This window comes from Ischnura elegans, chromosome 13, assembly GCF_921293095.1.
Source record: "Ischnura elegans chromosome 13, ioIscEleg1.1, whole genome shotgun sequence".
Taxonomy (NCBI): domain Eukaryota; kingdom Metazoa; phylum Arthropoda; class Insecta; order Odonata; family Coenagrionidae; genus Ischnura; species Ischnura elegans.
Genome location: NC_060258.1, coordinates 8,210,736 through 8,235,362, shown reverse-complemented (window position 1 = coordinate 8,235,362; position 24,627 = coordinate 8,210,736). Strand labels below are relative to the sequence as shown.

The 24,627-nt window shown below is 39.2% G+C and overlaps 1 protein-coding gene across 1 annotated transcript in view; it reads right to left on the bottom strand.

Moving 5' to 3' along the window:
- LOC124170012 overlaps positions 1-24,392 on the bottom strand; it is a 99,778-nt gene extending 75,386 nt beyond the window's left edge. The window contains exons 1-2 of the mRNA XM_046548696.1: positions 24,218-24,392; positions 12,421-12,653 (exon numbers count right to left, since the gene is read on the bottom strand). Of these exons, the coding sequence (XP_046404652.1) occupies positions 12,421-12,653; positions 24,218-24,302 (318 nt within the window). The 5' untranslated portion in view covers positions 24,303-24,392. The remainder of the gene's footprint in view (positions 1-12,420; positions 12,654-24,217) is intronic.
- Positions 24,393-24,627: the final 235 nt, after the last annotated feature.

Genomic DNA, 24,627 nt, shown 5'->3' with positions numbered 1-24,627 from the left:
AAGTTATATTTTAAAGCTAAATACGGGTAAAATTTAGTTTAAATTATTTGTATAATTATTTTTTTTGTTTGGAAAAGAATTTTAAGGCGTTTCAACCCATAATCATCAACCCTTACTGGGGGTTAATGCAAAAAAAATTATTTACCCTAAAAATAAAAATTATGTATCACATTGTATCTTGTTATTCACTTTCTTACTCCTTTCATTATGTATTCACTTTTTTCTCTCATGATTTTAATCACAGCACAGAAAAGGTATAACAATAGTATAAACAGAACAAACTTCGTAATGGTAACATAAACAAATAAATGTACATTTATGTAGACATTACATGAAACACAATCAAACGGAGACTGTATGGCTTCCAGTCTTCCCACCACATGCATGCTCACAGGTCACTGTGAGCGAGAGCACACATACTCACATATGTGTATGTATATATACATCTTATGGGTATGTGTGTTTATTTTGTAGCAAATTTGATTGTATTGTTAGCTTATAACGTAAAATACACGAAGAATATGCTGATTATGAGGAATATTATGCTCTGAATTGTGGATTTCGAATTTTTCGAAAATAAATTTGATTGGTATTTCAAACATAGCTCCTTTATTTTTTATGATAGAAAGTTCATTTAAATTGTATTTTGTAGGGTTTTTACTGACTACAAGGTCATGCGAATTAAATTTTTTCGAGTCATTAATTTTGAAAGGGGAGGGATTTAAGGGTTTAAATAAGGTGGAGCTCCCTTGGAAATAGAGGTTTTAATTATCAATATCTCACCAAATATTTATTATATAGAAAATTTAAACACACCAAAATATTTGAAAATAAAGGAGCTACAATTTATCACTCGTGCATTTTTTTCATATCTCCAGCTTTTTTGGAGTTATTTTGAAAAAAAGAGCATTTTTAACGAAATTGTAAAAAATGACTTTTCACTTTTTCCTTCAATTTTTTCAAAATTTAGAGTTTTAAATTAAAAAAACTTCTAGGATCAATTAACAATACTTAAATAAAGAGAAATACTGAAGGGCATTGATCAATTTTGTCTAGCGTGGTAATAAGGAGTTGTTTTCACTGATTTTTTCGTACAAAAAAGTAGGGACTGATCTTATTTTTAATCATAACTCGCTCAAATTTCATGATAAAAAATATTTTTTCCTATTATAAGAAAGTTTTTTAAAAACACTTTAAAACATATTACATAATCTTTCCTCGAAAATTACATTTTTCCCGCTATTTAGTATTGAATCTTTCAAATTTAGCGTATGACAAACAATAGATAACCATCAACAAGTTGTAGATCGGTCCGAATTAGTCATAAAGGAAATCTAAAATAAGATTTTTATTAAATTTTTTACAAGCTACAGTTTTGTAATCCACAATTTCCTAATAAAATAAATACTTTTCAAGTTATTTGCCTATAATCGATTAAAATCGTTGATTTTTTCGTCAAAAAACTATTACTTTCAATCGCAAATAACTAAAAAATATTAATTTTACGCAAAAAATTGAAATAACATTTTATTCTTAGAATGTATTTTTCTATCGATTCCTGTGGTCAAAATATAATTAAAAATTTCCACCCCCGAGATGGGGTGGAAACCACCCCCAGGGTAAAAGCGCCCGTCGGCATGATATAGATTTTCATTCTTGGTATATTCCCTACTTATTATGAAAATTTCAAGAAAATCGATTCAGTTTGAAAAAATTGCAAGCCAAAATGCTTCATTTCCTGGACTATATGTAGGACGAGTTCGGTTGGTGTAGGGGCTGATGATGTATCCAGGGTCGATTGACAATACGGCCCTTAGGATGAGCCGACTGTACGCTGTACAATTGGCTGGTCTATTGAAGGGATCCGTCGTGGTATACTTTCAAAAACAAACTGATGGGCTTATTTTTCTCTGCAGGTGATCTTGAAGACAATCGAGGAGGAGATTGGGGAGGGGGCGTTAACGACCCACAGCTCATTTGATGAGGACACGACTGGATTGCTGGATCTCGCGGACGCCAAGGTAAGAACAACTGAACTCAGGTCATTTCATCTTTGCAAGAACAGTAAAACCTCTATGTAGTGAACCTCTTTACATCATAAACCTCCATACATCATACCACCCCAACGGTCCCATCTGATTTACATGTAAATTTATAGGCAAAACTCTTTGTAGTGAACCTCTTTACATCATAAACCTCCATACTTCATACCATCTCTACGGTCCACTCAGATTTACATGTAAATTTATGGGCAAACCTCTTTGCAGTGAAACTCTTTATCTCTTAAAACCTCCACTTATCATACCAATGACATACCCCCGAGACAGCCTAACTACCTCTGCAAATCGTACCGAGACAACAAGAGACCATTAATGCAGCCGTGATTACGTACATGGAATGCCATTTTCAGCAATAAATGTTTCACTTTTTTTTATATACCTTTAATATGCTGTAATTTTCGTGTTAATCATTAGTTGTGGCCATTTTGTTCCATATGAGAGCATACCTAACAGTAAATAAGAAAAGAGATATCCAACTATTCTAAACATTTTGAGTAACTGGGTCATTCCATGTCAACTCAACCAATTTTTGGGGGGTCCCACGCCCACCATCTCAGATTTTGATAATTTTTTCCCTGTTGTTAGTTTCAACCTTAGTTAAGAAAAATCCAAAATATTAAAGACCCATTGCAAGTATTTTCCAAGATATGAGTGTTTGAAGTCAATGAGGCACACACAAAAATTCTGCGCACCGGTCAAATTATTCAAAACTACCATATTTGTGCCCCTGTAAAACCTAAACCAAACGAGTGAAGCTAGTAAAAATTTTAGAGGCTATAAACATGCTGCTATAGTTTTCAAAAATGTTATCAAAACGATTTTCACTTGACAACTTTTTTTTCTATAAATGTTCAAAAATTGCACTTTTGACAAATTTCGATAAAAAAGTGATGTGAAATATTTCTAAACCTGCCGCGTGAACGGCGGTGAAATACACAATAATTGCCATGAGAAAAATTCCCCTGGACCGGAAATCGAACCACGGACCTTTGGCTTTCCGGGCCACTGCGCAGACCACTACGCTATCCAGGTTCCTTAATTCTCATGGCAATTATACCGAGGCTCATGGTACTAGGTGTTAGGCCCTCGCGGTCCATCAAGGATGGCAACGCGAGGGAGAAAGGACTTCCAAGAAGCCACAACCGGTTGAGAGCCTCAAACCTGGGCTAAAGCCGCGCAAAGCGGTATGTGAAATATTTCTAAACCTGCCGCGTGAACGGCGGTGAAATATACAAGAATAAGCCTCGGTATAATTGCCATGAGAATTAAGGAACCTGGATAGCGTAGTGGTCTGCGCAGTGGCCCGGAAAGCCAAAGGTCCGTGGTTCGATTCCCGGTCCAGGGGAATTTTTTCTCATGGCAATTCTTGTATAAAAAAGTGACATTTTCAAATACTTGTAAAAATCACATATATCAAATGAAAGCCATAAAAATCTCTGTAAGCATGGTAAAGACTCAGTCTTAGTGTTAGTCATACTCAAATTTGAAATTTTGACTGGGGAACAGCTAAGACTTTCAGACCTTGTATTAACATGCTTCAATGTATCTTCATGCTTGATACAATGAGGTGGGCAGTATGCATCTTCAACCTGAATGTCCTCAAAACTTGAAACCAATGCTAAACATCAAGGGTATAAATTTTGACCAGGTTTCACAGATTTTCCGCTGTGCATTTAAATTTTTCTTGCACACTAATTTCCCATAAGCTTTTTCTGAGTGGTCTAGAATGTGCCCCAAATGGAATGCAGCATTATAGTGAGAATGCATATTTTTCCAAATATACACACTTGTGGAGGAGACAAACCTAACAATCTGGTGAGACAGTTCCTGTAGAGGAGATATGACGAAACCCCCTTCTCCATACTAAGTTACCTTTCAATTCCAATCAAAGATCATTTATCTAGCACAGTCCTTGTTCTTGAGTTTGAGTGGTCTAGTGACATTTGTCTTCCAAAAGTTTTTAAGTAAAGCAGATATCAAAACCCTCCATTACATAAAACATGGAAATTCAAACTAAAAAGTTTCACAACCTCCAGGGATGTCCAAATTCATAAAATTAGTAGTCGACACACCAGAACTCTAATCTTCAATGTCAAAGACTCATGGTCTAAATAATGTCTACTCTGTGTTGAGAGCTAAAGCATAGCAACATGAAACTTGGGATTCCATTGAAAGTAACTAACATATTGAAAGTGCTCAAACTCAAAAGCAGACTTGAACTACAAGTGTCTAAACGTCTCCACTTCCCATATATTTTCATCATACACCTGGATATTATGTCGCTGCTGTGTATGAAAACAGATGGTACATTGGCTGTGTTGTTCAAACAGTTGAGGATGGTGAAATTCTTGTGAATTTCATGACACCAGATGGTAAGGCTAGGTCAAAAATTTTGCCAAAACATTTGGATTAGTGCTGGATAATGTTGAATGACGTGTTAATGCATGTACCAGAGGGTAAGACCATCACAGGAAGGTAATGTACCTTACCAGATTCCACAGTCACTGCAATTGAGAAGGCCTGGGATGCTTACCATCAGGCTTAGAGGTCAGAGGTATGTACTTATCCTTCAAATAGGTACATATTCAACCAGTTTTTGCCTAATTGCAAATATCTAGTAAATCCATATATTTGCTAAAATGTTTCCATTTTATACTATTTGGAAATTAAAAATAGATTGGTTCCTAAATTTAAAGAATGATAGGGGTTTACAGGAACTTTGATACTCAAATACAACTCCCCTTTTGGGGGAAGCCCTGAAACATAAGTGAAGTAGCCCGCCATTTTACAACCATCATTAAAATAAATCATAGAAGCACTATCCATCATGGGAGCAACTTCAGGTTTAATTTTCCTGAAAGAGGGAGTATAGAGCAAGTTACATTAAAAAACTCAGTCACCTAATTGGTGTCCCTTTTTTGTTATTAGAAGTTGAAAAAGTGGCATTTTTCAACAAAAAACACTAGCGGAATGATGATTTTCATAAGATTTATTAACAAATAAATCCCAAATTGCCCAAAACCTCACTCTATATTAAAGTTGGTGGTCTTTACCATGCTTACAGAGATTTTTATGGCTTTCATTTGATATATGTGATTTTTACAAGTATTTGAAAATGTCACTTTTTTATCGAAATTTGTCAAAAGTGCAATTTTTGAACATTTATAGAAAAAAAAGTTGTCAAGTGAAAATCGTTTTGATAACATTTTTGAAAACTATAGCAGCATGTTTATAGCCTCTAAAATTTTTACGAGCTTCACTCGTTTGGTTTAGGTTTTACAGGGGCACAAATATGGTAGTTTTGAATAATTTGACCGGTGCGCAGAATTTTTGTGTGTGCCTCATTGACTTCAAACACTCATATCTTGGAAAATACTTGCAATGGGTCTTTAATATTTTGGATTTTTCTTAACTAAGGTTGAAACTAACAACAGGGAAAAAATTATCAAAATCTGAGATGGTGGGCGTGGGACCCCCCAAAAATTGGTTGAGTTGACATGGAATGACCCAGTTACTCAAAATGTTTAGAATAGTTGGATATCTCTTTTCTTATTTACTGTTAGGTATGCTCTCATATGGAACAAAATGGCCACAACTAATGATTAACACGAAAATTACAGCATATTAAAGGTATATAAAAAAAAGTGAAACATTTATTGCTGAAAATGGCATTCCATGTACGTAGTCACTGCTGCATTAATGGTCTCTTGTTGTCTCGGTACGATTTGCAGAGGTAGTTAGGCCGTCTCGGGGGTTTCTTCTTGGTATGATAAGTGGAGGTTTTACGAGATGAAGAGGTTCAGTACAAAGAGGTTTGCCTATAAATTTACATGTAAATCTGACGGGACCAGAGGGTTGGTACGAAGTATGGAGGTTTACGATGTAAAGAGGTTCACTACATAGAGGTTTTACTGTATATTCCATAATTATTTAAGTGTTTTCTAATGTAATATACTTGAATGTATATGGAATAAAGTTATATTATATTATTATTTAAGTGAAAGTTTGGGTTATCCGTGTATTTCAATTATTCGTGCCGTCTCTCCACATCGTTAGCCATTGGGATAAACAGGAGTCTGCTGTACTAGAAATCACAGCTAAAAAGACACAATTTAGGACCATAATCAAATGATTAATAAACACTTTAACTTAATTTACTGTGCAAAACTGCACACAATCTCCTATAAAAACGTAGGAGAAAAATAGATTTCAAAGACCTTGGGTGCCTATTGAATCCTGGGACTTGCACTAGGTATCTTGGATGGTGAGGACCTCACCGAAAATGAAATCATTAGGGTGAAGTACCCGAGAAATTTCTCAATTCAAATGATTTGATGACGGTTCCTTTTGAAATTTAATAATGCACTTTCCTGTGATGTCAATACTCCTGGAAATGAAATGTATCTGCTCTTTGGACTGAGTTTAAAAGGAATGTAGAATGTAATAGCGTGCAATGGGTCATGCAGTTTTTTTAATTAAAACTCCCACTGCTCGAATAGTTCAGATAGCACGAAATTAGCAGTACGTGGGGGAGTACATTCACATGATTGCTTATGTGTTTCCTACTCTAAGAGCCAGTAGCATACACTATACAGGCGGTCCCCGACTTTCGTACACAATGCGTTCCCGAAAACTTGTACGAAAGTCGAATGTACGAAAGTCGAACCATTGACTTCCATACTAATTAGGGGTTACGTTCCAAAAGAGCGGAATATACATACTAAAACCTTTTTCTTTCACGGAATTCATTTCAATTGACTTAATTTTAAAAATATGTTAATAAAACTCCTCAAATCATCTAATTTCTTTCGAAAATACGCAGAAAATGCAAACAAAAGTTTAAAAAACAAGAACTCCGTTGGCTATCGAGTGAAACTTCCTCTTGGCGTTTAAGTTGACATTCCACTTATTACGTCCACTATAAATAAAAGGACATGTCAAGAAGCGTAATAAAATGTAGTTGTTGAACCCGCACTCTGGATAACTTTTAATTTTCACACCAAAATTCGACATTCGGCAGGTGACATTCGTGATGGCATATATTTCGCATGTTATTCAAAAAAGACAAATGGAATTCGGGTGATATTTCGTGCAATATCGTTGCTGAAGGTTTACATGAATTAAACAGCACTCAAACGAAAAAACACAATTAGAAAGAAGGTCTTACTAGTTTTATTGAAAGCTATTCGATGATGTCTAGTCAACTTCTTTTGAAAAATATCTTCAATGAAGGCTTTCTTCTTCTCTTGATAAAGGAGCCTATAGCAGGCAGTCTCTCTCCCAAATAAATCACCTAGATTAGAGTCAACTACCAACAATTCCCTTCATTATATACGTTCGTATTGTTCGCATATACTGCCGATACTGCCATTTGAAACAATTGAATGTTGGGATGCGCAATAAACATCGCGGGAATTTAAAAAAAATTACAGACCAACGTCCGAAAGTCTGAATTTAGTGTACGAAAGTCGAGTAAAATGTGTCAATTTTGAACGTACGAAAGTGCGAATTGTACGAAAGTCGAGGACCGCCTGTAATGTACTTTCCTGTGATGTCATTACTCCTGGAAATGAAATGTATCTGCTCTTTGGACTGAGATTAAAAGGAATGTAGAATGTAATAGCGTGCAATGGGTCATGCAGTTTTTTTTAATTATAACTCCCCCTGCTCGAATAGTTCTGATAGCATGAAATTAGCAGTGCGTGGGGGAGTACATTCACATGATTGCTTATGTGTTTCCTACTCTAAGAGCCAGTAGCATACACTATAGTGAGATAATGCATGCTCCAATGTTGTGCTTCTCAAAGCACAAATACAAGATGAAAGACAAGTGTATACATGGCAACACAGTTCACGTTTGGACTGCGGGAACAATTTCAAATGTTTTGAACGTCTCTCCGCATCATTAGCCCCGTTAGATCGGATCTGATACAAAAAGTGCCCGGTGATTGGATCAGAAGAGGATCGAAACATTACGAGAAGACAAATCACCCATCTTGCGAGTTGAAGGTCCCAGCGCTGCATTCGCGGAAGAAAGCAGTTGAAGAACCATTCCCCGGTAGATTCTATCGACTCTTGGTAAACTTTCATGAGACTCTTCTCGTTGATGAGCAGAAATTCGAAGATTTGGGTAATCATTTGCATGAACCGTCATGAAAAAACGTTAAAACGGGCAAAAAAAATCTTGCCCGGGAATAATTTTTACGACCATAAATGCGGAAAAACGCAAAAGGCGGAAACACTAAGTACGGATAATTTTTACATTGTCCTAATAGGGAATGATTCGGGACCACAAAAAATAAATGCTAAACGCGAAAAAAACATTAAATGCGAAGACATTAAATCCGGATCCGACTGTATACTGTTTGTTTTACGTAAGTTATGATCATTCATTCATTTTATTTGCCTAGAGATCAATTACATCAATGTGCATTGATATAAGACACGTCAAGAAAATTGGACATGTCCAATAATTACATAATATAAAAATACCTTAATTATATTTACAATGACATAATACACTCATTCGACTCCCAAGTACAGTGAGTCCTCGTTCTACGTCACCCCGTTTAACGCCATTTTGCGATAACGTCATGAAAATTTTGAGATCTTCATTCGTTTATGGCACCTTCGCTTCCCAATAACGTCAAGTCTTTCAAATTTCGCGCAAGAAAAAAACTCGAAGAGGCGAGCGTTGCAGGTTGTTCGTTTTGCGGGCGGTCATACAGTCAGTCAAAACGAAGTGTAAAACGGTGTGTTTATTGCTAATTGCGATTACGGTTTCAGCAAATTATCTGCAAAATGAATTCTTAGGTAGGTGCGCAAGGTTTTACTTGACATAATGGTTTTCAGGAACCTAAAAAGTGATTTCAAGGAATTTTTCCGTGTGGTACTCGGAGTTTTTGTCGTCACTTTTTTCGCCGTGTTAACAATAATTTTGGTTCCTTTAATTGCATCGATGTTTCAGCGATGACGATGCCCAGGCGACGCTCGCCTGGGCGACCACCATAGCGAATTCCCATCGTAAAAAATGCCCCAGATATGATACGCTAAATTTTTTTCACGTAGGAATTGTGAGGTCTAGAAGCAGATATTTACTTTTAACATTGTTTCTCATGGGATATTATGTTTCGATTAATGTCATTTCGTTTAATGTTTAATTAATGTCGTTTCGTCACATTTTTCAGGAACGGTAACTGACGTTAAACAAGGACTCACTGTACTCATTTACGGAATAAAATAGGTTTTAAGTAGAAAATCCCTTACTTTTCTTCTAAAAACACCGATAGTTTGAATTTCCTTCAATCCAGAGGGGCAATCTGTTGTGCAATTTAATACCCATGTATTCCGGACCCAAGGAAACCCCTTTGGTTCTAGCGTGTGGTGTATGGAAATTGCCCTTGCCTCTAGTGCCATGATTATGAATATTTGAGTTTTTAACAAAGGTGAAATATTTGCATTTTACACAGGTAACTAAGGCTAATACATACATACATGGAAGAGGAAGTATACCAAGTCTTTTGAATATTGGGCGACAGTGAGCCCTATAGTGTTCTTTACCAATTAGACGCACAATTCTCTTTTGGATCACAAAAATCTTTAGAGCCTGGCCTGATGATCCCCAGAACGCAATTGTCTGCACCACTCTGGAGTCAAACTCTCCATAATACAATGCTAGCAGCACCTCAAGTGACACTGTAACTCTAATAGTCCTTATCAAAAAACAAAGAGAACTGAACTTACTGACTAGATTATTCACCTGCGGCTCCCAAGAAAGATGTTTGTCTAATTGGAGACCAAGAAATCTGAAGGTATCAACTTGTTTCAGCTTCTCGCCGTTTAAGTCAAATATGAGCTCTCTCTTCGGTGCATTAATTTTTGAGAAACGGATGAACTGTGATTTGTCCACATCGCAAGACATATAAAGGAAGGTTTGGGTTATCCACATTTTTCCGAATACACGTTCCGTCCCTCCCAATCAATAGCCCGGATAATCGGGAGAAATTTGATATATTTTATAGATATTTGTAAATCAATACACAAATATCTACAGTGCAACCTCGATATAACGACACCCCACGGTGCACTAATAAACACTCTCTATAGCGAATTGTCGCTTTACCGGAGGTGGAGAAAATAATAGCCAATATACCTGTTGCGAACAGATATACAGGAACAGGAGTGGTGCGGCGACAGATAAACATCTATCCGATAAACTTAAGCATAAATCCAGGCGAAAGGCAATTTTTTTTGCATCACTAAATTTCCTTACTCAAATAACGACTAACTATTCAAACAATTTATAAGCGCCGCACTGAATAAAAATCATGCAAAGCATTGTTTTGTCAATCATTATATTCATCGAACGACAATTTACCACGTAAATTTGAGACTGAGCACTCCATTAACTTCATTTCTAACAGATCGCTAGCAGTTACAGAGGTTTAGGAGTCTTGATGAAAGTCTTCCGGCGGTGAAACCCTCGTTATGGCGAGAGCCAACACCGAAAGGTTCTCGTAAAAACGAATTTTTTAACACTCTTATTATAGGGTCAATTAACGGTGCATCGGCTATCTCTCGTTATAGCGGGGGTGTCGCTATAGCCCGTACTCGCTTTAACGAGGTTCCACTGTATATCGCATTTTTTGATTTTCACGCATCTCTAATCATGATGTTATATGGAAATTTCCTAAAAAGAAATCCTTATTTATATTAGGTGCGCAACTAACTTCCCGCAGTTTTTTTTTAATAAAAACACAACTTTATCGAGAAAACTAGCTCTAGAGCCATCTGTTAACAAACAGTGGGAACTTAGTTGTGCAACTAATAAAAGTAAGGGTCGTTAGCTTGTACTTAACCCTTGGTTACACGCCAAGCAGGGATTTTGCCAAATTTTTCGAAAATTCAAAATAGGGCACTTACTGCGTATGCATCACTGGTATTCTATTTCTGTACTTTTCCCTTTACATTATCGTCTCCCATTCCTTAAGAAAAATTATTCATAGTATTTATCAAGATTTTTGCACATGGAGTATGCTTTATTTTTGTTTATAAATGAAAGAGAAAATTTTTTTCAGTGGTTTAATAGGGTGGTTTCCTATTATTTTTTAATTGCCTAAATCGAAAGATTATTACTCCTGGAGTACGTATTTCCCGCTTTTAGATTTTTAAATGACGATATCTATTTTTCGCGATTAAATGAAAAGTGAAAAATTTCAAGCGCGCAAAAACGCGACACGTAAGTAGGAAAGTCCGTGCGACGCATTTCTGGTTCCCCCTCTCTCCTTGTGAAGTGACCTTGATCGAGGCTCTGAGCGCTGATAGGACGCAGGATGCTAGCGGGTAGCTGAGTACCTTGCTGGCTGGTAACGCTTGGATTAAAAAAGGTTTATTAATACCTTATCAAACGAAGAAAACTTTCCGACCTTAGCCAGTTTTAATAGGTGATTATTAAGACATGTTTCCCTGAGCTCTGTGCCTCATGCATGCATTGGTAATCTCAGACGATGTAAAACCCCTATCTACTCGTATAGAAACTAGGTGATGTCACGTGGAGTAGCATCGCATGTGCGCCAATCTGGCCTTTTTCAAATGAGGATAAAATTTGACCCTTGCCATTCGTCTAAACCGGTATTTCAAAAACCAAATAATTTGTGTATTATGAATACACTAATGGTGCGTAACGAATTGCAATCAATGCCTATCGTTTTCTTTGATGAAGGAAACTACCCTATTATTACAAGTTATCCAAATGCATTAAAATACCCTACAATTTTTATCGCAAATGCCGTAAATGCGATATAGATGCGATGTGCGCAAATAAATGCGACATAGATGCGATGACTGGACTTTTATGATATTTTTTACTCAAGTTGCAACCCAGGTTACTTGTGCGAGACGCGACTACGTGGCGTGGTGCCTGACAATGTAGTTTCTGACGTTGTGCAGTGGTTTTGAAGCATTTCGAAGCAGAACCAATTTTCTGTATCCGTGATCACACAGCCTCCGATATGTGGTTTTCGAAACCAGACCTTACATGGAGCATTAACAACACGAGTACAACCACATTATCGCCACTAAAAAGATCATGAACTGGTAAAGAAAGCTCTCAATGAGTCCGGGAAGCACTCTAAAATGACAGAATACCTGGATAAATAATAACATATTGTTTTTTACGTAAATTATGAACATTACAAGACGTTAAAGAGAAGTTTGTGTCATCCGTGTTTTCCGATTATGCCTCTCGCCATCATCAGCCCGGATAATCACGAGTGGACTGTATTATACTCATTTCGGAAATAAAAATCAGTCCGTGATTTCATTGATTTCATACACCACCCAACGCTTGCAGTGAGCTCACCTTGATGTGGTCGATGCAGTCTTCATGCACACGCAAGCGCAGCCTCTGGATGACGGCCACAACGCCAAGGCCGCGCCCCTTGGCCTCCACCTCCCATCGACACGAGAAGCTGTGCGCTCCGGGCCAGTTGCCGAGGAGACGTCCTCCCTCCCGGACGAGCAGCGGCCGAGTGAGCGATATGGGCAGCTCCCTCTTTCCCATGCGAGAGCACACCCGATCGCTTGCTATGTCATCTGCAACGTGGAAACAGAAAATGAAATTCACAATTCGGAAACAAGTGAGTCCCTAAGGAACATATCGATGGCTATATCAGGGCCCACCTGCGAAGAAGCAACAATTAGGAGAGGAGTGAGACAAGGCTGTGCATTGTCACTCGTAATTTTCAATGTTTAGATTGAGAAAGCCATTAATGAAATCAAAGAAAAGGCATTGGGAGTGAATATCCACCGAGAAAAAATTAACATGCTAAGATTTGCCGATGAGAGCTTACATGTTATAGCAGAAACAGAGAAGGATTTCAAAAATATTCTGGTTAATATGGTTACGGTAATGGGTGAATATCAACTGAAAATAAGCACGAAGAAAACAAAGATAAATTAGTATGCAGCAGAAGAGAAGAAGTCAAGACTAACATTAAAATAGGGAAGCAAAAACTGATAGAATTGGATTAATTTGGTTATTTTGGAAGCAAGATAACTAGTGACGGGAGAAGCAAGAAAGAAATTATCAGCAGAATGACTCAAGCGAAGAGGGTATTCCACCAAAAGAGAGACCTGCTTACAGCGTGAAACTTAAATATGGAAGTAAGGAAACAATTCGTAAGAACCTACATTTGGAGTATGCTCCTATACGGCAGTGAGGCATGGACAATGACCGCAGCGGAGAAAGCAAGGATAGAGGCCTTTGAAATGTGGTGCTACAGAAGAATGATGAAAATCAAATGGATCGACCGAGTTAGTAACGAGGAAGTCCTAAGAAGGGTAGGAGAGAATAGAAGCCTCATGAAAACCTTAACAAGAAGACGGAACAACCTTATAGGCCACATCTTGAGACATAATGGCCTGATGAAGACAATCGTCGAGGGACAAGTGGAAGGCAAGAATGGAAAAGGGAGACCTCGAACAAAATATATGGAGCAAGTAAAGAAGGATGTGAAAGAGAAGAAATACGTAGGAGTGAAAAGATTAGCTGATAGGAGAACTGAGTGGAGAGCTGCGTCAAACCAATCTTAGGATTGTTGACCAGTGGCGATGAGCTTAAACAAAGTGTAATAGCATTAGAAAATAAAATTCAAGCAAAAGACAACTCTTTGTTGGAAAAAGTATGCTTCTTTTTCAGTTTTATAATTTTTTTTGTTTTTTATTTTAGCATAAAATTAGAAGAAATCAACCTCTTTGACTCTCCTGAAAAGTTACTATTTTTGAGACATGTATTGTTAGAACTTAGCCTTCGATATATGATTTTACAAATCTCAGAGTCAATTTAAGTATAACGGGGTTATACTCTCTTCTCTTTATCTCTGCGGGTGAACTGGTGTGGCCAAAGCAAGTTGAGATGAGGGGAGGGAAAGTTTCTCAACACGTGACTTTCCTTTAGCCAATCGGCAGACGACAGGGATGGCCTCAGTGAGTCACTCTCAGACCTCCGTCGAGTTAACAGCGTGACTCTGCTTGTGGAGCAGTGCTGCCAAACCTCACGCATTCTCCTTGTATGTCTTTACGTATGCCTTCCACCAACAGTGCCTCATTCCGTGAGATAGCTGAAAATCTAATGGGCTTCCGCGAAAGGATTATCCTCAACACTTTCCAAACGAGTAGGTATATTGTCTCTGCGCCGACGTTTTCAGTGACATGATGTTACATGTCTCGTTGTTGTTCTCGGAGAAGTTTTACGTGTAGTGCCCTTTTGAAGGAGGCGAGTCATGATGATTTACGTAGCCGTGAGTCAATGTTGCTCCTCTTGCGGCCTGCGGTCAGAAGGAATGATTTATTGAACCCGACAGTCCGGTGGTGAGGAAGAATGAGTTTTTCATTTTCCCCTCGTATTTCAGTCCTGTACTCTATTAAGAGTTTGAAATTCATCTCTGAGATACACTGGTGTATTTGCTTGTAAAATTTGATAGAGAAGAAGAATGATTGTACGTTAATTAAATATGAACAAAATGCAGGCATTGAAAGCAAGTGGAGGTGAGGGGAGGGAACGATTCTCGACATGTGACTTTGCCTCGGCCAATAGGAAGACAGCAGGAATGGTCTCAGTCAGTCGCTCACAGACCTCCGTCGAGTTAATATCATGAATCTTCTCATGGAACAGTGTTGCCGAACCTCACGCATTCTCCTCGTATGTCTTTACGTATGCCTGCCACTAACAGTGCCCCATTCCGTGTGGTAGCTGATAATGTCATGGGCTTCTGTGAAAGGATTACCCTCAATACCTTTCAAACCAGTAGTTATACATACCTATTTTCTCAGGCCCATAATAAGGTGGTTTCCTAATATTATTTTATTGCCTAAATCAAAAGATTATTACTCATGGAGTACATATTTCACGCTATTATATTTTTAAATGTCGATATCTATTTTTGCGCGATTAAAGGAAAAGTGAAAAAATTCAAGCACCCAAAAACTAAGTATGCTAAGCTAAGTATGGATGCTGGGAAAAGCCCGTGTGACGTCTGGCTGCTGCTGTGTGAGGCCACCTGGGTGCGAGGCTATGAACGCCGCTATGATGGAGACTGCTAACCGTATGCGACCTTACTTTGCCTTAGGCCTGGGAATTTCATCCCTTCTCTCTTTGGTGTGAGTTCCAGAAAGGTAAAGAGCCTTTGATCCTTCCATATTAATTTGCAGCTTGAGTTAAACCAATGCGCCTGGCACCCAAGGCAAGAACCCACACTGCAATAGCCGTGTTCGATTCCAGCCTTCATGAGGGGGGTCGAACACTACAATTCCAGCAAAAGCGTGTCCCTAACGAACACACATGATTTTACATATCTTAGAGTCAGGGCCGGATTAAGCAGTAAGCAAAGTACAGTAGAACCTCTGATAACGACGACAATCCGTTTCAGAAAGCTGGTCGCTATCCGAAATGTTCGCTATCCGAAACAATAGGGTAGTTTCCTTCATCAAAGAAAACGAAAGGCATTGATTGCGATTCGTTACCTACCATAAGTGTATTCGTAATATACAAATTATTTGATTTTAGAAATACTGGTTTAGACGAATGGCAAAGGTCAATTTTATCCTCATTGGAAAAAGGCCAGATTGGCGCCCATGCGATGCCACTCCACGTGACGTCACAGGGACCTAGTTTCTATACGAGTAGATAGGAGTTTTACATCGTCTGAGATTACCAATGCATGCATGAGGCACAGAGCTCAGGGAAACATCTCTTAATAATTAGCTATTAAAATTGTCTATGGTCGTAAAGTTTCTTTCGTTTGATAGGGCATTAATAATCCTTACTTAAGCTAAGTGCTACCTGCTAGCAGGGTACTCTGCTACCTGCTAACAGCCTGCGTTGCATCAGCGCTCAAAGCCTCGCCCCAAGGTCACCTCATTTGCGGCAGCGGGAACCTGAATGAAGCTGAGCCAGAGCCGTCGTGTTCTCGCCCGCTTGAAAATTTTCACTTTTCATTTGATCGCGCAAAAATAGATGTCGTCATTTAAAAATCTAAAAGCGTGAAATATGTACTCCAGGAGTAATAATCTTTTGATTCAGGCAATAAAAAAATAACAGGAAACTACCCTATATTCCCCACAAGAAATAAAGGAAATAGGAACAATTGGTTCCTAGCTCCTCCATAGCACACGTGTTCAACTCATCTGAAGGCTGTTTCAACTCGGCTTTTGACTGATTTAATTCGTCTTATTAGTTCAAGTGATCGCTAAAGGGACAAGAGTAACTTCTGAAATTTCTCTGGAATCCACCAGCACGCTGTGCATCCGTTATGAGAGTGTATGTGTGTGTGTAACTGGATCAGGATGTACAGTGGAACTTGGTTATAACTTCATCAAAGGGACCAGAAGAATTTTAATGTTATATCCGAGTGACGTTATAAAAGAAGCAGCCTTAAAATCTGAGTGAAAGGACTAGTGATGGGCATTGTGCGAGTCTTCTTCTTCTTCTTCTTCCTTGGCACCACAGCCCGGTATGGGCTTTGGCCTCCCTCAAGACGCCTGTCCATTCTCTCCTGTTCTGCACTTCCTCCCACCATCTGACAATCCTCATAGCCTTCATGTCTTCTTCCACATCCTGCATCCATCTTTTCCTCGGTCTTCCTCTTTTTCTCTTTCCATCCATATTTCCATGTAGAATCTTCTTAGGCATCCTTTCTTCACTCATTCTTTTTACATGACCTAGCCAAGCTAGCCGTTGGGTCTTCACAAACCTCACTATGTCTTCGCCTCGGATAATATTTTCTATTTCCTTGTTTGCTCTTATCCTCCAAGTTACCCCATCTGTCACGGGACCATATATCTTTCGCAAAACCTTCCGTTCAAATATCCGCAGAGCTTGCTCGTTTCCAGCGGAGATGGTCCACGTTTCTGCTCCATATGTCACGACCGGTCTGATAAGTGTCTTATAGATCTTGAATTTCATCTCCTTAGATAGAAGAGATGACTTCAGGAGCTTAATATTAGCAAAGTAAGCCCTATTTCCAGCCATTATCCTCTTGTTGATCTCTTCTGTCATTGCGTTCTTACAGTTTAAATTAGTACCAAGGTAGCTGAAATATTTTACATTTTCAAAGTTGTACTGCCCAAATGTAACGTTTTGAGTCCATCTTCTGTCATCCGTGGTCGACATTCTCATGTATTTCGTTTTTCTCTCATTGATTCTGAGCCCTATATTCTTACTCTTCTGTTCTAAGATTTTGAATATTTCTTTCAGAGAATCCATATTCCGTGCCATTAGAACTATATATATCGTCGGCATAGGCACATGCCTGAGTAGATTTATGCACAATTGTCCCCTCTAACCCCAGTTCTTTCATGGCTTCATGTAGACACAGATTAAATAGCATTTTGCGAGTGAGTCAGCTCAAATGTGCGACTCAGCAGATAGAGCTGTGAGGCGAGAGAGTCTTATTTGGTGAGTCACGACTCCCTCCCCTTCGCAGACCGCACACGACTCCCTCCGCGCACACTGTGCCAGGCCTGGAATAGGGTGGTTTCCTATTATTTTTTTATTGCCTAAAACGAAAGATTATTACTCCTGGAGTACGTATTTCACGCTTTTAGATTTTTAAATGACGATATCTATTTTTCGCGATCAAAAGAAAAGTGAAAAATTTCAAGCACGCGAAAACGCGACGCGTAAGTAGGAATGATGGGAAAAAGTCCGTGCGACGCATTTCTGGTTCCCCCTCCCGCCTGGTAGGTGACCTTGATCGAGGCTCTGAGCGCTGATAGGACGCAGGATGCTAGCGGGCAGCTGAGTACCTTGCTGGCTGGTAGCGCTTGGCTTAAAAAAGGTTTATTAATACCTTATCAAACGAAGAAAACTTTCCGACCTTAGCCAGTTTTAATAGGTGATTATTAAGACATGTTTCCCTGAGCTCTGTGCCTCATGCATGCATTGGTAGCCTCTGACGATGCATAACTCCTATCCTCTCGTGTAGAAACTAGGTCCCTGTGACGTCACGTGGAGTGGAATCGCATGGGCGCCAATCTGGCCTTTTTCAAATGAGGATAAAATTTGACCCTTGCCATTCGTCTAAACCGGTACTTCAAAAACCAAATAATTTGTGTATTATGAATACACTAATGGTGGGCAACGAATCGCAATCAATGCCTTTTGTTTTCTTTGATGAAGGAAACTACCCTATTGTGCGAGGAGAAGCCAAGACTCCCGGCGCTCACGACTCCCTCAGCGCGCAATGCGCCCGTTAGAGTCGTGTGCGGTCTGCTGAGGGGAGGGAGTCGTGTGCTGTCTGCGAAGGGGAGGGAGTCGCGACTCACCAAATAAGACTCTCTCGGCCCACAGCTCCATCTGAGCCTGTTGGAGTGGTGAGCGGTGGAAGTCGGACTCCTTGCGCACACGACTCCTTCCACAGACATTTCTCGTCTGAGACTCATCGAACGTTTCGCGGGTCAAATGGAGCACATGGCACTTTTCGCGGGTAGCCCACTGTAGTGATGAGCGATATATCGCTAACTGTGATTGAATCACCGTTACTGAAAAGTAGCAGTCACTGTCGGTGATTCAATATTCGAAATCACTGTGATCGGTGATTCAATCACTGGATTCGGTGAAGATAGCTCTGGCTGCTACCAAGTGATATGCGATATATCGCCACCTGTGATTGAAGAGAAGTAGCCGATCACGGCCGGTGACTAAATCACCAAATACTACTCGAAATCACTGCGACTGTGAATACGGTGAAGTTAGCTTCGGCAGCTACCATGATGCTATCAATAGTAAAATAAGGATGTCTTATTCATCTTTTATGATAAATTTGACATTCTGTGCGAAATATACAGCTAAAGCTTTGACTTATGAAGGTTTGATTATAAATATGTATAAAAAAAGATTGACCCTTATCAATTCTTTTACCACATCAGATTTACGTAATTAGTGTAATATAAACTCGGAATCAGAACTATTCCCTCAAAAAGATATTTTGCCTAATTTTACAATTTTCTATGAGTTTATTCGTTCGTATTAAGGAGAGCTCATTCCTTGGAATTGGACAAAGTAGCAGGAATGGCAGCGCCACAAATCACCGATGGCTTTTAAGAGTGATTCACCTCGGTGATTGCAATCACAGTTAAGAATCACCGTTACTGATGAGTAGCAGTCACAGGTAACGAAGTGATCGGAAAATCACAGTTCCGCTCATCACTAGCCCACTGATCACCTTTTCAGACTGCTTGAAATATTCTCCTGATTCATTTTGTGGGTATTACTCAAAAGAATCTCACGTGACCCTTATCGTAATTCTCTCTCCTGCATGTTCAATGCATCGTGAAAGAAAAATGGCGGAAGACGCTCGTGTAAAAGTTTTCGGCAACGGCAAATTTAGGAAAATAATACGGGACAAAAATGAAAATTTGTTCTCACACAAACAACTAAGATGAATCGATGAAATTAATTATGAATTGTGAACATGATCATGTAGTTCCGGAGAGAATATTTTGTTACAACAGAATTGTTTAAATTGCCGTCATCTATAAGCACAGGAGACGGAATACATTTTCCGTCTTCCATGAAAGATATAACGTATCGGCAGAAATGGTTCCTCAGTTATATCACCTGTTAAACATCGTGACTATTAAACACGTGATTGATTTGAATACAATTTTTCAAATTGTGATCTAGGAAATATTACACTTTAAATTTTTTTTTTACATTTTCGCTTAGAAATCCCTCCTCACCACCTTCCCCTCTTCCCCATTCTTCCACTCCCCTATTTCCCCCTCCCCTCAACCCAAAAGCGCTATGCTGAGTCGCACTGTGCGAGCGGCTCTCAGGAGTGTGCTATGAGCGGTGAGGCAGCTCCACAAAAACAGTGTGCCTGTGTCAGTGACCAAGTACAGTGAAACCTCGATATAACGACACCCCACGGTGCACTAATAAACACTCGCTATAGCGAATTGTCGCTTTACTGGAGGTGGAGCAAATAATAGCCAATATACCTGTTGCGAACAGATATACAGGAACAGGAGTGGTGCGGCGACAGATAGACATCAATCCGATAAACGTAAACATAAATCCAGACGAAAGGCGATGTTTTTTTGCATCACTAAATTTCCTTACTCAAATAACGACTAACTATTCAAACAATTTATAAGCGCCGCACTGAATAAAAATCATGCAAAGCATTGTTTCGTCATCATTATATTTATCGAACGACAGTTTACCACATAAATTTGATACTGAGCACTCCATTAACTTCATTTCTAACAGATCGCTAACAATTACAGAGGTTAAGGAGTCTTGATGAAAGTCTTCCGGCGTGGAAACCCTCGCTATGGCCAGAGCCAACACCGAAAGGGTCTCGTAAAAACCTATTTTTTAACACGCTTATTATAGGATCAATTGACGGTGCATCGGCTATCTCTCGTAATAGCGGAGGTGTCGCTATAGCCCGTACTCGCTTTAACGAGGTTCCACTGTAGAATATAGGGTGGGAAGGGATAAGACCCAGGTATGCGGGACAGCCCCCGCTCCCTTCAGACACCAATTAAACAAAAGAGTTGCCTCCCGTCACCAGCTCAACGTCCAGCTTGTGACCTGTTTTTGCTGTTGACGTTTCCACACATGGTTTCTATGAACTTTGAGACATAATACAATCACACTGCCACTTTTGCAACCTAAGAATCGCAACATTTTTGACGCTATACCCGAGCGTCGCAATATTTGTCGACGATATAAACAGGTTTTCGTACAACATAAAATGTTCAATTTTGGCTCGTCTGTATAAAATGCGACATTAAACCCGAGTTGACGTTACAGCCGATGCCGTTATAACCAAGTTCCACCATATTTATAAATGCATAGCCGGCAACATTGTATTACTTTGCATCCATTGGGGATCGCACAGCACCGAACACAAACATGGCCGCTACACATATGTTTGTTAACCGAAATTTTGTTCGCTATCCGAGGCAGATTTTTAGCGAAATTTTTGGTCGTCATCTGAATTGTTCGTTATCAGAGGCACTCGCTAACAGAGGTTTCATTGTACGAGGCCTTGTAGGGTGCCAAGCCAAAAGTTCTAAAAATATCACATTCAATATAGAAGAGCAAGCAGGTAACAAGCTCACTCTGACATTTAAGCCTCGACCCATATTCCAAGAGTAGTTTGATTTGGAGCGTAGCTCTCTACAGCGCGGAAACATGGACACTGAGGAGAGAAGACGAGAGAAGATCGGAGGCAATCGAGATGTGGGTATGAAGAAGAATGGAGAGGGTGAAATGGACAGAGAGGAAAAGGAACGACGAAGTGCTGGACATGGTGGGTGAGGAGAGGCAGCTTTTAGATGAGATACGGAGGAGACAGAAGGTATGGATGGAGTTAGCGCTTAGCGGTGAGGGGATGTTGAAAATGGTGTTAGAGGGTAGAATGTTAGGGAAACGAGGGGAAGGAAAAGAATAGGATTTCTGATAGATTGAAAGGGATTAGGTCTTACAGTGAAGTAAAGAAGGCAGTGCTGGAAGGAAAGGGAGGCTGCCAGATCACTTCTTGAACACTCCATGGAAACCTAAGTTAATCGGTAGAATACTATAATAATAATAAAAATTTGGATTTATTTTAAAATGTAACCAAAGAGAATACCTATTACCTTTAAGGTTATATTTGAGGGAGGCGGGGTAGGAATGTTGCTCGCTTACACTAGAAAAACGTCTAGAAACAGCCCTGCTTAGAGACATCAAGTAGTACAAATCAGTGCACAGCGAGGGGGTGGTTTTGGGGGATAAACCCCTCCCCCCCAGAGCTCACAGAAATTTTTAAGTTAAATCTGTTTTACTTGATTGGATTAACCCTTAACCGGTGACGTACGGTCTGAGAGACCGCTGCGTTTCCAAAACTATGAATATTTTCAAAATTAATATTTCAAAATATCTACAATTCTCGTTAGCTTCATATTTTTTCATAACAAGGACATCCCACTCTTAAAAATTAATGCTCCTAATATTAAATTTTGTAAATTTGAATTTCAATTCGATTAGCGGTCTGTGAGACCGTACGTCACTAGCATAAGAAAGCATCGAGAAAAGGAATATGCTGGATAAATTTCATGGCTACTTACTACTTAGCCTTCCAACTTTAACATTTAAGGCTTTTTTTTAACCTGGCGACATATTGATGCATAAATAGAATAACTATAACTCAAGTGTTTTGGGCATAAGTTTTTTGAGCCTGCTTCAAATCACAATTTTTAATGACAAATTGGTTCGTATTGGGAGTGTAAAAATTTAAATATAAGTTTAAGAATAGTTAAGTATCCAAACAAAAATTAAACAAAACAATAACAATGGCGTTGCAACATTTCATGAATTTTTGATTTATTGCGGTCTCCAAGACTTCGCACGTCACTGGTAGTGTAATAAATATTTCACGTCACTGGTTAAGGGTTAATATTACTTATAGAAAGTGTGAGATATAATCAAATAACCCCCAGAAGGCCGTAAAAATCACCATTTTGAACCATTTATCTTCATTTTTTCCGGGGGAAGGCCTCAGCACCTCCAGCTTATTCAGGCGGGTATGCAACACCCCAAGCACCCCAGCATTAGTTTCGCCTGAAACCCCCCCTAGCCTTAATTCCTAGCTCTGCCCCTGGTACAAACATACAATAGGAATCGTTTACATGATGCATCAATATCACAGAATCCGACATAATATTAGGAATGGGTCAAATCCACAATTTTCACGAAATCCAAAATCAAACCTTTCAGAGAATTGAATCAAATCTATGTTCACAAAATTCTTCAAGCTTTAAAAATTTACTGACAGCATTGGGGTAAATTTCTTTGAAAAATGTAATATATTTTCTTTTCACGTTAAATAATGCTTAGGTTCTCACACTTGAAAAAAACTAATTGTCGTGAAATATTCAAGGAATTGTTTCACAGTGGTACGATAGTTTTATGCATTCATTTCAATTTCTATGCACGCAGCATCACATTATTACAACTTCAGTCGTCATTAAATATTTCTCCCACATTGTCATTCTTCACGGTATTGTTATTGATATTTGCATGATTGGTTACTTGGATACCATATTTGAGCTTCCAAAATTGCTCCTCCGTCATGTACTCGTGTTTGAAAACATTTACAAGATTCGACGGTAGGTATATCGCAATAGCTTCATTAGCATTTGTGCATCTTCCAATTATATGATTTTCAACGCCGGTGCGGTCTAAATTTTGAGGTCCTTTCATTGCCATCATGAAAAACAGAAACGGAAAAAAACAAGGAGGGATATTTTTTGGAAGACTAATTATAAAGGTGTTAACCATCGTACGACTGAAAAAAGCAAGGCTACTGCGTAGTCAGTAACACATCCTCAATGGTACATGAAACCCATTCCGAATTGCTCATTATCTTATCTTCAAGAACCCCTAAACAGCTGATGTGTTTGATCAGGACAAGGACGACACTATCTGCGATAATAACGCGTGAATTTGCCATAACTTCACGGCACAACAGGTGTGTATTCATCGATATCTACTTTCACCAAACGGAGTGAATAGACGCACAATGGCTACTCATATAAGAAATCACTGACATGAAATACCTCACTAATTCAATGAAACAGGAATTTCTCTCTTCGCTATAGCTTCGGGATAGTCACACAAATGAATAGTGAGCAATTTTTATTCGCGAGTAGGTGTCCATTTCGACAGGAAAATAACACAAAAACAAATGCATTCGAGTACAAACAAATTATTAACAGAACTTATGATTAGTGGGAATCAATTGTCAACATTTAAAACACCTAATTTTACGTCGAGCTGCAATGGAACGGCTTTTATCGAAAACTAATTCCGACTGTTAGCACCAAGTTAAGTCTTTTTATACGAAGAGTTATTTCCTGGGTGTACGGACATTTAACGGACAAAAATCTAACAAATCAATTCACACACACACCGGAGACGATATTATAAAAATTACATCAGCGTCCTTCGAGGAGGAAATGGTCTATATTGAGTCACAGCTTCCCTGAACATACACATACTTGGTATGCACTGCACATACCTTTCATAATAAGGAATCGACACCGTCAGCACGGTAACTAACATTTCGCACGAGCGTAATAACTATGAAGAATGAATATTTACTCACAGTCAGCGTACGTCAAGGATGCCGGGCGGGCAAATATCGTCAAAATAAGCGCAGGTAAGCACATCAACAAACGACTGGCAGCCATGTTGAAACCGCCGTGTGTGAATCAGTGCATGCTATCCCATAATGCCCAGCGGCTCCTTTATTATTTTTTTTCTCTTCCCCACCCTCCGTGAAGTCCCAGCGGCACGGACAGGGTGACGAGTTGTTCCCGGTCAGCGCTCCTAGTGGCCAGGTGGGGAACTTGTAATGACGTCACGTCCACTGGCGTCACCCACAGCAACCCCCCGCCATAACCCACAAACTTGAATTACAAGGAAGCGAAGAGAGGAAATCACGCCAGGTGCCGTGACTCATTGCCATCGGGGTCACGTACGGCGGAATTCTTCGATTTCACCGTGACATTCAAT